This window comes from Lissotriton vulgaris, chromosome 3_2 (genome assembly GCF_964263255.1).
Source record: "Lissotriton vulgaris chromosome 3_2, aLisVul1.2, whole genome shotgun sequence".
Taxonomy (NCBI): Eukaryota; Metazoa; Chordata; class Amphibia; order Caudata; family Salamandridae; genus Lissotriton; species Lissotriton vulgaris.
Genome location: NC_141690.1, coordinates 224,174,940 through 224,187,344, shown reverse-complemented (window position 1 = coordinate 224,187,344; position 12,405 = coordinate 224,174,940). Strand labels below are relative to the sequence as shown.

The 12,405-nt window shown below is 43.2% G+C and overlaps 1 protein-coding gene across 5 annotated transcripts in view; it reads left to right on the top strand.

Annotated features, from left to right (window-relative positions):
* ST3GAL5 (ST3 beta-galactoside alpha-2,3-sialyltransferase 5) overlaps positions 1-12,405 on the top strand; it is a 296,048-nt gene that overhangs the window by 239,454 nt on the left and 44,189 nt on the right. For all 5 annotated transcript variants that reach the window (XM_086964249.1, XM_086964246.1, XM_086964250.1 and 2 more), the window contains one exon: positions 2,011-2,354. In XM_086964249.1, the coding sequence (XP_086820375.1) occupies positions 2,011-2,354 (344 nt within the window). The remainder of the gene's footprint in view (positions 1-2,010; positions 2,355-12,405) is intronic.

The following is a 12,405-nucleotide window of genomic DNA, read 5'->3' as shown; positions in this document are numbered from 1 at the left end:
TAAACTCACTACATAACAACTCCACAACACAAAATACCATACCTCATAATTACTTTCCATAACACACGATCCCACTCTACATAATTCCTATACACTAATACCACATAATTTCTATCCCCATAATTCCACGGCACAACATTCCACATAATTCCACTACACACCACATTCATCCACTCCTGTAAGTAAAAAAAACTTTTACAATGCTAATAGCTCGAACTCTTGCAAATGCGAGACCTATTCCATTGCAAAGGCGTGTTTGAGAAAGAATGGAGTCCAGACGTGAGGACCACAGCAGTGTTTTTGTAAACAAAAAAAGTCATCCGACTCGCTTGAATGGAGATGCTTGTTTGCTGCCCTTAGGAGGCTGGAATTGGGGAAAGAGCTTCTGTCCCAGATATCGTATACTAATCCGACGGCGAGAGTCAGGGTAAACGGGGACGAATCAGGGACCTATTGGATCAGAGCGGAATATCCCTGCGCTGCTGACCTTCTGACCTGTGGAGTTGAGCTATTCCTCAAAGCACATTTGTGGATGGATTTTATTTTACCTTGTATAATATTTGATCTCACTTTGGGGCTGGGGGTGTCATCAGTCTGTTTCTCTGTAAAGTACTATGAAGAAAACAAATAACCAAAATAAAAAGTGATGGGACAGGGAGGGGCTGACGTGGTAAGCAAGTAAGAAGGGCGGGTAAGAGGTCGAGGCCAGTGGTCCTTCACCAGCACTCCTAAAGGGGGGCTTTTGATCTGTCCCTCTGAAGGCTGCAGAGGGTGAAGTAGTAATCCTCCATATCCTTTGAGTAAATGTAAATGTACATGTATTTATATAGCGCAAATCACTGACCGAGGTCGGTATCTAAGCGCTTGCTTACGGAACCCGTCCTGGTATTCCCCTGTGAGATAACCCCGGCAGGGTATCCACAAGGTGAAAGCCAGGCATCCCGCCGCGAGGGGCCGTTGTGGAGATTAAGCAAGCTATTGCCCAGAGTCACAGAGTGTGAACCCGTGAGTCGAGAAGGCACCGGAGCGAGAATTATCGAGTCCGTGGAATTTTTTTAGCCCAAGACCCGCCGAGGCGGGGAATTGAACCCTGGTCCAGGGCCGATCTCAGCTTCCGGGTCTGCCGCCTCTAAACCCTGAGCCACACTTCTCCACAGTGCTGTTACTTTACATTGGATGCAGTCCTTATAGACTGCAGTGTTCCTTAAGTGCATTTGGTGGGAAGGCCTGGTGGAATAGGATATTCTGCTGTTCATGCAGGAGCTGTTGATGATCCTACTGTTGTCAAAGAGCAGGGCTCGGTTTTAAGCTTCGGATCCTCGTGTTCACATGAGCTTGAGTCCATCTTTGTTATTGAAATGGCTAGCATGATAGTTCTCAATTGCTATTATCAAGTTACAGGTTAGTTTAAAGCCTGATGGAGAAGTTTGGGCATCTGTTTAGGGACCCAAGGACAGTAAGCAGTATGGGTTGTGCAGGACATGTTGAAGGCCACACCGTTTTCCATAGACAGCCAGTCTACGAAACCGAGTACGTTTGTTATGGGGTCTTTTGCCTTCAATTCCAGGATTCATCACTGTTGTGTTATTTCATTATGCAAAATGACATCGCTTGACCACTACACCACCCTACTCCACTTCACTTGAGCACCTTCACCAAATCATGGAACATTGCATCGTCTCTGTATAGACCCTCTCACCCCCCTCATTTTTTTAATTGTTTGCTACCTTTCCCTAGTTTAATTGACGTATCATTACCCGTAACATTTTTTTTAATTAATTTTTGACTTTGACCACATAATACCAGATTATTAGTGGAGGCTTTGCATTGTAGTGGTCAGGCGATGCAGTGGAAGTTAACCACTTTGTATGGTGTGCCGTAATTGGATTGAACTTATAGTAATGCAGCCTGTGGGCTAAATGTCATTTGTAGTCGTTTCCAAACTTCCTGAAATAGAGTGTACATTTACCTTTGTGAATTTGTTTATTAATTTTCTTTTTCTTTTCTTAGAGAACACAAATATACGCCAAAGAAGTACTGGAAAAAAAGTGCCAACCCTCTTTTGCTAAACAGGAGATGCACAGACTGTTTAGTGATAAGTATTCCGCGAACCTTGCCAGTTTCATGAGCGAGGGCCCTCATTTGAATGAGTCTTCCTTCAAGTACGGGCCACCTTTTGGATTTCGCGAGTACACTGAATATGTTCGGAGTCTCTTAAAACTGATGCCGGACAATGATCTGCCAGAACCCTTGAAATCGAAGACCTGTAAACGCTGTATTGTGGTTGGAAATGGTGGCATCCTTCACGGCTTGCAAATAGGACATGCAGTTGACCAGTATGACATCGTAATAAGGTATTTGTTTCTAACACATAATTAAATGGCTTTGGTTATGTCACACTATAATTATGGAGTAGATAAGAATCGCTAACCACCTTTCAGAAGAACCAGCTATGTGATGCTGATGCTCTGTTGACACGAGGGGTGGATGTGGCCTGACCAGTTTGCTTGGGTACGATTGTTGCTCTAAGACTTGGAAACACTACCAGGGTCCAATGAGCTTGCTATTCATTCTTTGCATATCTTTGTGGAGTAAATATGATGGGGCTGCAATCTTCTCCTCAAGTACATGATGTTTCATTGATATCACTCGGTTGTATGATGGCCAACTGTCATTGTCTGAGCAAAGCTCTCCTGGAAGGCTTCCTCCCAGCTGCCAGAAGCCCCAAATGTACCTGTGCAGCAGTAGTAGTGAGTCGTGAAAAGGCACTGTGTGTAGCGTTGTACCAGTCCCAGCCCCAGCTAAGGAGATGATGCAAAAGGTCTGTAGTTTCTTAGTGAAGTGACATTTTGTGGTTGTTCATGTACAGTGTGATTGCAGATGTCCTAAAGTTCTCTAAGCTTTAGACTGAACTTTGAGTTGCTGATTAAACAGATTAGTAAAATATTGTCCACCCATCCCAGGAAAAAATCAAGAATGCCCCAAAGAGATATGTATGTATGTATTGCACATTTGTATAGCGCGAAACTGTCACCCAGAGCTTGGATCACCATTGAGCTGTTATCAAAGCATCGTCAGCCAGTTGTTTAAATATTTCCTCTTATGGTAGAGTAATTAGTAATAAATATTGAATCCCCTGCTAAGCCGTTCACCTTTGTTTTTGGACTTCTTGATATTTTTCCTGGGACGAGTGGACAATATTTTACTAATCTGTTTAATCAGCAAGTCAAAGTTCCCAATTTTCAAGTATGATGGGTGAAATCAATAATTTCTTCTATGTAGGGTATAGAGAGGCATTTATATTGGATTGCAAATTTCTACTTGCTGTTGGTTTAGCTTTCTTCTAGCATGTGTAATATCTGGTAGATCTCGTTTCAGAGCCTGCCTCTGATTGGATCAAATTAGCATTTTATCAGAGCTTGAAGGTATGGTTCTTGTGACAGCTAGTGAGGGTCTCATGAATACGGTCACTCAAAAAAAGAAGAGTACCAGCCTACACTCCTGCGTCACACGTCTCCATCAGCAGCTGATGGACGAGAACTTCTGTCTCACTGGACTGGTCAGCTGCCTGCATTTCTGTTGTTGATGCTTCACAATGTACATTGAGTGGGCATTGGCTCTATCCAGAGGAAACCTGTTTTACTCTGTGTAGTATCACTGGGTGTTCTACTGGAGTGCTTGCTTTGTAAAGTATGTGGAACTATTGTACATCTCAAAAGTAAACGGAATCCTCACGCGTTACATTGTTTGTCACAGATTCATTCTGGACAGAAATCCATACTAGTTTGCTTTGTTTTTTCCTTGCAGCAGAATTTTTCATGCTTTTAATCAGACATATTGCCTATGCCAAATTTTGTTTATTCCGCCTACTAGCTTTACTGTGCGATGTGTAGCTGATGCCCGACACTGAGAAGGGCGTCACTCATTGAGACAGACCATTGCAGTTATAAACAGAAGCTCTGGTGACGTGCTTTGCGTTGACACATCTTTCTTTGGGAATTGGGAGGGGTTCCCTCTGACGTAACCCAGTACATCACAAGGAATTCGCAAATTGGCACCGTCAGTAGTTCATGAACTCTAATTCTGTGTACTATATGGCAACATACCGACCCAGGATGCACAGCCAGGAAATTATCAGTCGACAGACTTCGAATGAATTCTCCAGGTTTAGTCTTTGCTTAATGCCTTAATCCATATGTAAGTTAGTTTCGTCGGACGAACTCTGTCGACTGATGATCTTCTGGCTGTGCGTCCTGGGTTTGGGGGATCCAACGTGGCTCCTGTTTCTAGACGCGCTCGTGCACAGGGGCAGAGCGCATTCCAAGGATGGCACTCGTCACGCCTTTGAGCCTTTTCAAACTTTAACAGCCAAGTGGTGTGCAATCTACAACGTGTTCGTGTTACATTGCATCTTCTGCCCAATGCTCGTTTGCAGCCTCGAGCTTCGTCCAGTGGAAACCTAGCACCAGAGGTTCACTTTCCAGTCACCGCTCTGCACAGTGAGGACACGGACAGCTTTTATCCCTGTTTTCAACACAGGCAAATAATGTTCCCATCTCGCATATCGAATAGCTGTTTACTTTTTATTTATTTTACATTTGTTATGTTTACCTTCATTTAATGATTTACTGTTTGAAGTTCGTCATGGGCATGAGATTGGTCTTTCACGCACAGCATGTTGTAGAAGTGCTGATCCACGTTAGTGCACCGGTGGGTCCAGATACAGGGTGTTGTCTGTTTTCATTGGGGTGATGGTCACGTGATGATATCACATGGTTTCATTCAAAAACTCTCAGCACGTTTGCGTTGGTTCAAACACCGCTTTTCACTCGTGGTGTGGAGTGGTAGGGTGACCAGACGTCCCGGATTTGCCCGGACAGTCCCGGAGTGTCCCCAGCTGTCCCGGCAGATGCCGGTAATCTTGGCTCATGTCCCAGAGGGGTTGACTGAAAATAGTGAGGCACTTTTTGGGGTGTTCTAAAGCTTTGCTAGTTAGCAACTGTTAGAAGTAAGCAATTTAATTAATATGTATGATTTTGGTTGTAGAAATTAAATTTTATTTACTTTTTTAGTGCATCTTCGGTGATCCTATGTTGATGACAGCTGTCATTCTGTGGATGAAAAATTGTAGTCCTAATTCTATTTTTCTCAAATGTCCCGGTCTTTGGTTCTCAAGATCTGGTCACCCTAGAGAGTGGAGACGTGGCATGTCGTTGCAGGTCATCTTTGGTTTTAATTTTTGTTAGTGTACGGATGCTTGGTTTCTAGCATGTTGCACATAATTGACACAAATAGGTGTTCTCGGTTATAATGAGTAAAACACATGGGATTATGCATCAGTATTTTCTGATGCATGAGTGGATTCGTTTGGTGTTTTTTTTACTTTCAGATTACACACAGCGGTGGGTAATTGATATAATTGGAGTGACATATAATAGTAGAATGTCTCTTTTTGCGCTGGGACTTGAGGGTTCTCAAATAATTTTTTACATTGCATCTTAGTGAACCCTGAAGAAGGAAGGGCAAGTGAGCCCGAAATGCATTTGGTCTGAACAGTTGAACTCGAGTTATGAAGAACAGTGAATTTCTTTGTATGAAGAAAAGCCTGAAGAGTACTGTGGAATATAGTGTTGAAAAAAGTAAAGCATGGAAAATGAATGGACGAAACTGAATTACGTATGGATTAAACGAAGACTAAACCTGAAGATTTCACTTGAACTCTGTCGACTGATTATGTACTAGTTGTGTATCCTGGGTTTGGGAACCTGATGAGGCTCCTGTTTCTAGAAACATATTGACAAAGCATTTTCATATACTTACGTCCAATAACTTACATCGCCAGTCACTATATATTTCAGGCGGCATTAAAATAAGCAATTCTGATGGCTATTTCCCACCCAACCCTGGGCGCCAAACTGGGTCTGGAGATTTTCAGCCTGATTCATCAAGCTGAATTGTGCTCGCAAAGGGCCAGATTCTGGGAATCTGGCCCTTTGCGAGTGCGATTTTTGCATTTGGGATTCATCATCCCAAATGCAAAAATCGGTAATAGCGATTTCGCTATTTTGCGAGGAATTAAATTTAAGGAATCTCTATTTGAGATTCCTTAAATGCAATTCATCATCCATTTTTAAATAGCGAATTCGCAATTTCGGCCCGCTATTTACCGCGAGGTCAAACCTAGTGGTAAATAGCGAAAACTTTTAAAAGCATTTTTCTAAGTTGCATGTTGCACACACACATGTCCTATGGACATGTGTGTGCGCAACACCTGTTAAAATGTGCATTTAAGGGGTGCTACAGGGTACCCTTTAAATCGCTATCTTATTTGCGATTAGCAAATTGCTAATCACAAATAAGGATTACTCCCCATTCATTCCTATGGGCCTTTAGAATGAATGGGGAGTTATTCCTTATTTGCGATTAGCAATTTGCTAATCGCAAACAAGGAATATGTAGGAATCTCATTTTTTTTTGCGATTCCTACATGAATCCCGTTTTGCGAGCCTGTAATAGCGATTCCTTATGAATCGCTATTATAGACTCGCAAAACGGGTCGTTGATGAATCAGGCTGTTTGTTCCTAGCAATTCCCCTGTGCATTAGTAGATGGGGTTGTGCCGCTCCGTGTCGACGTTCTCCCACCCTGGAGATGGCACAAGAGCCACATATATTTAGCACCACTGCATGCTGACCTTAGAACCTTTATTTCACGCCTTAAGATGTGATTCAAGAGATCACTCCCTCGACCCTTCTGCTATTTGACAGGATTTTTTGTCAACATTTCCAAGTGTGCAAAGGATATATCTCCTATAAAGACTACAGGATTTAAACTTTGCAAGGACTGTCACAAACAGATATCTGTGACCGACCCCCACTTGTTTTGTCTCTGGTGCCTGGTTTTTATTGCACAACTCAAAGTCTTGGGAGGAAAGTGCCAAGGTGAATCCCAAGGTGATCTGGCATAGTGAAGCCAAGATTCACTTCACCGGACATCATAACGGAGTTTAAAAGGTCCTCTTCTCAGTCAAAGTTGTCACTCAGTTAAAAACGAAGATAAACCAGCATTTGCAATGCAATAGGTCTCGCATTTGTTGGAGTTGGAGCAATTGACATTGTAAATTTTTTAGGTTTGTTTTTTATGTGGAGTGATAATTTAAAGAACTAGAGGTGCGTAAACACACACTTTGTACCTATAGTCGTTTCTTAGGAGAATCAATGCTGCCAGTAACTGCACCTCTTTTCTGCCACCCTTGCTTCTCATAAGCAAGGATTATACGTTTAAAGTGCGTGTTTACACACTGCTTCCAGGTTTTGAAAACACAGAAATAAGTCAATGTCATTTACAATTCCAATAACTCAACCTCCTGCAAATGCGAGAACTATTGCATTGCAAATGCTTGTTATAATTCTGTCTCAAATTCTCTTGCTGAAATGCGGTTCAGGCTCACCAGTCTTTCGCGACGAACTTCCTTATGGTATTCCTCAAGATCTATAAGATACTTCCCATGTCTTTAGTTGTAAAATAAAATATCCGATGATTTCTGACTCACTCAACTAGCACGGCATGTTTATACTCCGGGTCCAGAGCTGCCGCTTTCACAGCTTCAAGAGGATGAGACTCAGAGTGACGTCACTCAAGGCAGAAATCTGTGCACTGGAGGCTTTACGCACCACATAACCCACCCTGCTATCCAGTAATTCAAGTGCAAGCCAGGGAGGCTTAACTTTCTAGTTTAGTAAAGTATTTCTTCATTCAAATAGACTGGCTTCAGCTGAGAATGTTACATTCCTAGTTTGCATATGTATATCTTTCTTTCATTGTGCTCTTTCAGGATAGAATTACAAAAATGTATGACAAGTGAGCGCTGCAGCACTGACTTCCTACTTTGCAAACGCCAAGAAATTGCAATAATGCACGTAAACACACGCTCAGAACTCTCATTTCGAAAACATATATTTATTTATTTTTATTTAAGTTTAAACAGGTACCACGAAGTTGTCAGAGTGCTTTAAGGCGCTTTATATACGTATCATAAAATGTTATTCATGTTTTGAGGCTCGGGCGAATAAGTGATTTGCCCAGAATCGCTGAAAAGTGAGCGAAGCCGGGATTCGAGTCCGGTTCCATTTCAATGCGGCCAGTTACAGCGAGAAGGCCGCATATCCTTCCCTAAAATTAAATGAATTTTAAAAAAAAATTGCTTTTTCAGTCCTACCAAAAAACACACTACGGTCTGAACTTGCAGTCTGCCAGGTTTTTTTTGTGAACAGATGTTGTGTGCTGGGGGCGAGTACACAATTTGGAAAACGTCTGTGAGAATGAGAACTCTTTTGAACCCCCATCTCCACGTGTAAACACCTGTACGCGCCTGCAAGCCTTGCCAAGCATGCAAAGGTGCTGGCACAAAATTGGAGGGTGTGAAGGTCAAACACATTACTTTAATCTCACAAAAACATAGACAAACATGCCACATGGTATGTCATGAATGTATCCCACACATGAGGTTTACTGATGCTGCAGTGGATGACTACGCCCCCATATTTATGTTCTCTGTTCAAAATGATTTTATTGAAACAATATGCAAACAAAAGAATTGGACAAATACAATACAAAAGAATGATTCTCATATGCGTAAATGATAAATTGCAAATATAAAATGCAATAATCAAGGAATAAAAAAGGGGAGAATAAGGGAGGGAAGGGACGGGGTAGGGATAATATCAGAGAATCATAAAAAACAACAATGTAGAGTCACAATTAAATTGGATTATAAAGGCCGATAAAAGAGGAGAAATTAATTATCAAAATACAGAATAGTACTTGATGTCATAGCATTACATAACTCATAAATCATTGCATAACATACGAATCAATAGGAGACCAAAAAGATTGAAATGACTGCGAATTGTGAACAACGCCTTTAAGAGACAGCTGAGCTCCTTTTCTAGTAAAGATATTCCACCACCAGGCATGAACTGAAAGAGAAGAAGCATCCTTCCAACAAAAAGTAATGGATTTTAAAGCAGCTGTAATTAAGAAGTTAAATAACTTTGCTTCTGACTCACTAAGAGGATGGGAAAGGGCAACTGATTTATCTATTAACATAGCATAAGAAATATCATCTTGTACAGGTAAAATTTTTGAAATTACAATCCAAATATCCGACCAAAATGTCAAAATAACTGGGCATTCATATAACATATGACGAAGAGATCCAGAACTAGAAGTGCAGTGCCAACAAACATCTGATGGTAACAATTTCGCATGGTATAATCGAAATGTGGTCCATAGGGCATTAAAAAAATAAAAGCATTAGTTTGATACAGACATACTGGAAGCCAACCAGAAATACTGTTATATATTTATGTTCTGTGTACATGAACTGCCACAAAAGGATTATAGATCATAAAACATAAACTAAAAAAAGATAAATACCTCAATATTGCTAATAAAATACCAAAAGTAAAATACCTAAAAACGTCATTAATACTAAACACCTAATCCTGAAAACAAAATCTTGAAATTCTTGAAGCCCAAAAATGAATCCATCGCATCCAGTACACAAATAAAATGCGTCTAACTCGCGATGATAGTTATAAAGCGCTATATAAATCCCGATATTCAAATACAATATTCAATGTAATGTTGAAAGGCATTGCCCATACCGCCACCTACTGACCAGAAGAAAACAATGTTTTTCTTTGTCCTATGTGCAAACGGGAAAAATATTTGACATGAAAGTTTTGCAAAACAAAACGCTCAAACTAAAAAAAATAGAGCTTATCAAGACACTAACTATAAACAGCACTTCCGTGTAGCCCGCTGATTCCCGTTCCGGGCATTTTGTGGCTGGTGTTGGACTGAAGTCTCCGCAGCGCCAGAAAGCCTTTAAAGTGTGCGCTGATCCTGTATAACAACTAGGGGGAACAGGATGTGGTGGTTTGCTCGGCCTTGTCTGGGCGGCGGGGGTGTAAGTGAGGAAACAGGCCGACCGCAGAGAGACAGACACCAGATAGGGAGGGACAACAGAGAGACAGACACACGCACCACACTGACACCACAATGATGCAAAGACACACATACACACAGGACAGCTGGACTTCATAGAGAGACCGGAACAGGGGGTGCAGGGGAAGCTGACAGGAGGAGACACCACACACACACTACACACACACCAACATGAACCAACCAGAAGGGGAAAACAAGCTGGCTCTGTGGAGCCGACGGTGGGAGGGAAAAGGAAAGCGTGCGATGAGTGTGCGCTGCCAGCCTCTGGGGAATGGTGATGTGCACGCGTATGGATTGCACATCTCCTGTCCGCGTGTGCCATCTCCTGTCTCCCCTCGGCACAGAGAGCGGCAACAATAGAGCCTCGCAAGCGAAGCAGTGCATGCGCTGCGTCCGCTAGCGAGAGCTAAAAACTCCAGACATCATGGTGCCTCTCTGTATCTGAGTGAGAAATCTAGCCACAGATTCCTTACCTTTGAATTTCCCAGGTGTCGGACTGTATCCAGACACCACTCCTGGCTGAGAACATCTGGTATTTCAGGGGATGTCCAGGCTTTTCTCATGTACCTGCCCTTTGATGGCACCAATCTCTTCGGCGACAAGTTAGTCACGGTGCTGGAGGGCCTTAAGGATTCACATGCTGCTGCAAGTCCTTGATCCTCTCAGCTGCCTTCCGTCCGCAGTCTGCCTTTCATGGCTTCATTAGGGTCTTTCAACCGCGCCAACCCTACCCCAGCCACTGAGCTTTGTAAGTTCCACAACCCCAGCGCAGATGAGTGTGCAGTTTATTCTGACCCCGTTGGTCGGGTAGCCACAGGCCCAGTCAAACCGCCTCCAGAAGTAGGCTGTGGTTGATATTTCCTCTACTTTCTGGTCCCAAAAAAGGACAACAGCCTTCATCCTATCCTAGACCTACAGGCCCTTAACTACTTCCTAAACCAGTAGGTCTCGCCTTTGGGACCTTATAAGTGCTTAGCCATTTTACAAAGTTGCAGCTTCATGTAGTAGAGCTGCAGTCTCTTTTGTGAATCCAGCATTGAGAGACCCACACCATAGGATGCTGTTCAATCTAAGGTGACATCCTCTTCACTAAACCCCCTGCTATCCAATGGCTGAGGCATAGAGCCGCCCTAAGATTCACTGTTTGCGATCAAAGCCACAAGGCTGTTGTAAATACGAGAGCAGTGGGAGCACCTTCTGACTAGCCTACTGACCAAAATGTGAATCTGTAGTATACCTTCCTGCGTCTGCATGTGCTTAAATGTCGCACTGCTTTGTGGGTGATACAATAGGTTTACATAGGTGTAAACAAAAGGCCACCATGTGCCATCTCTGGTTCTGTGTGGACCCAGGGAGTGTTCGGCAGCCAAGATTCTACTGTAGAATATCACCTGTTCTGCAAGGTATGCAAATAGGAATTAACAGGACCTGCTCTTGGTACTGAGAGGAACGAGACAGCACATCTGTTTAAGAAAGGCAGACGTACTTTTCAATATGCACTATCAAACAATCAATCAATCAGAGTACTTGTAAAGCGCCCTACTTACCCGTGAGGGTCTCAAGGTGCTGAAGGGAAGGGGTGCCGCTACTGCTCGAAGAGTCAGGTCTTGAGGAGTCTTCTGAAGGCGAGTAGGTCTTGGGTCTGCCGTAGGTGGGTAGGGAGGGTGTTCCAGGTCTTAGTGGTGAGGTAGGAGAAGGATCTGCCGCCGGAGGTTGTTCCTTGGATGCGGGGAACAGCGGCAAGGGCGAGACTGGCGGAGCTGGCGGGTGGGGGTGTAGAAGCTGAGTCTGCTGTTCAGGTAGGCTGGAGTGCTTTGTGTGCGTGGGTGCGGAGCACAGGTGCTCTACGAAGTCCCGAGAAGTGTTTCCACAGTTGTGAGATACAGCTGCAGTTACTGTAACACCTGTTGCCTTCCGTGGCGTTTCTGGGTGCCTGTGTGTCATACATACGTAGCAGCCATTCATGTTGAATATTTTGAAAAGAAACTTGCTGAGCAATTAATTTGATGGAGCAGATGCTGGAGGGTGGCAATTGTGAGCACCCACTGCCAAGCAAACAGTTCGAAGCACAAGGGATCAAAAGTACATATGACGATCCGTCCAAAGGTACATACGACAAATTCACTCTCGTCCTGCGTTTTCTGCTCGTGTGGACCCCTGCTGCTGCTGGTAATTCACCTAATGGCGTAACGAGCAGGCAGCGTGCGTGAAATTCTTTAAATGCACAAACTTTGTTAATTTGTACAGTTTAGGAGGCTGTGGAGCTTCTATTTTATCACCCGCTTAAGGGACGCCGCTGCTCATGTGTGCTTTTGTGCTTTTCTGTTCAGACAGCGTAAACACTGTCAGTGCAAAGTGGTATATATTTAGCAGGCCGGTAGCAGTGCCTAAGTT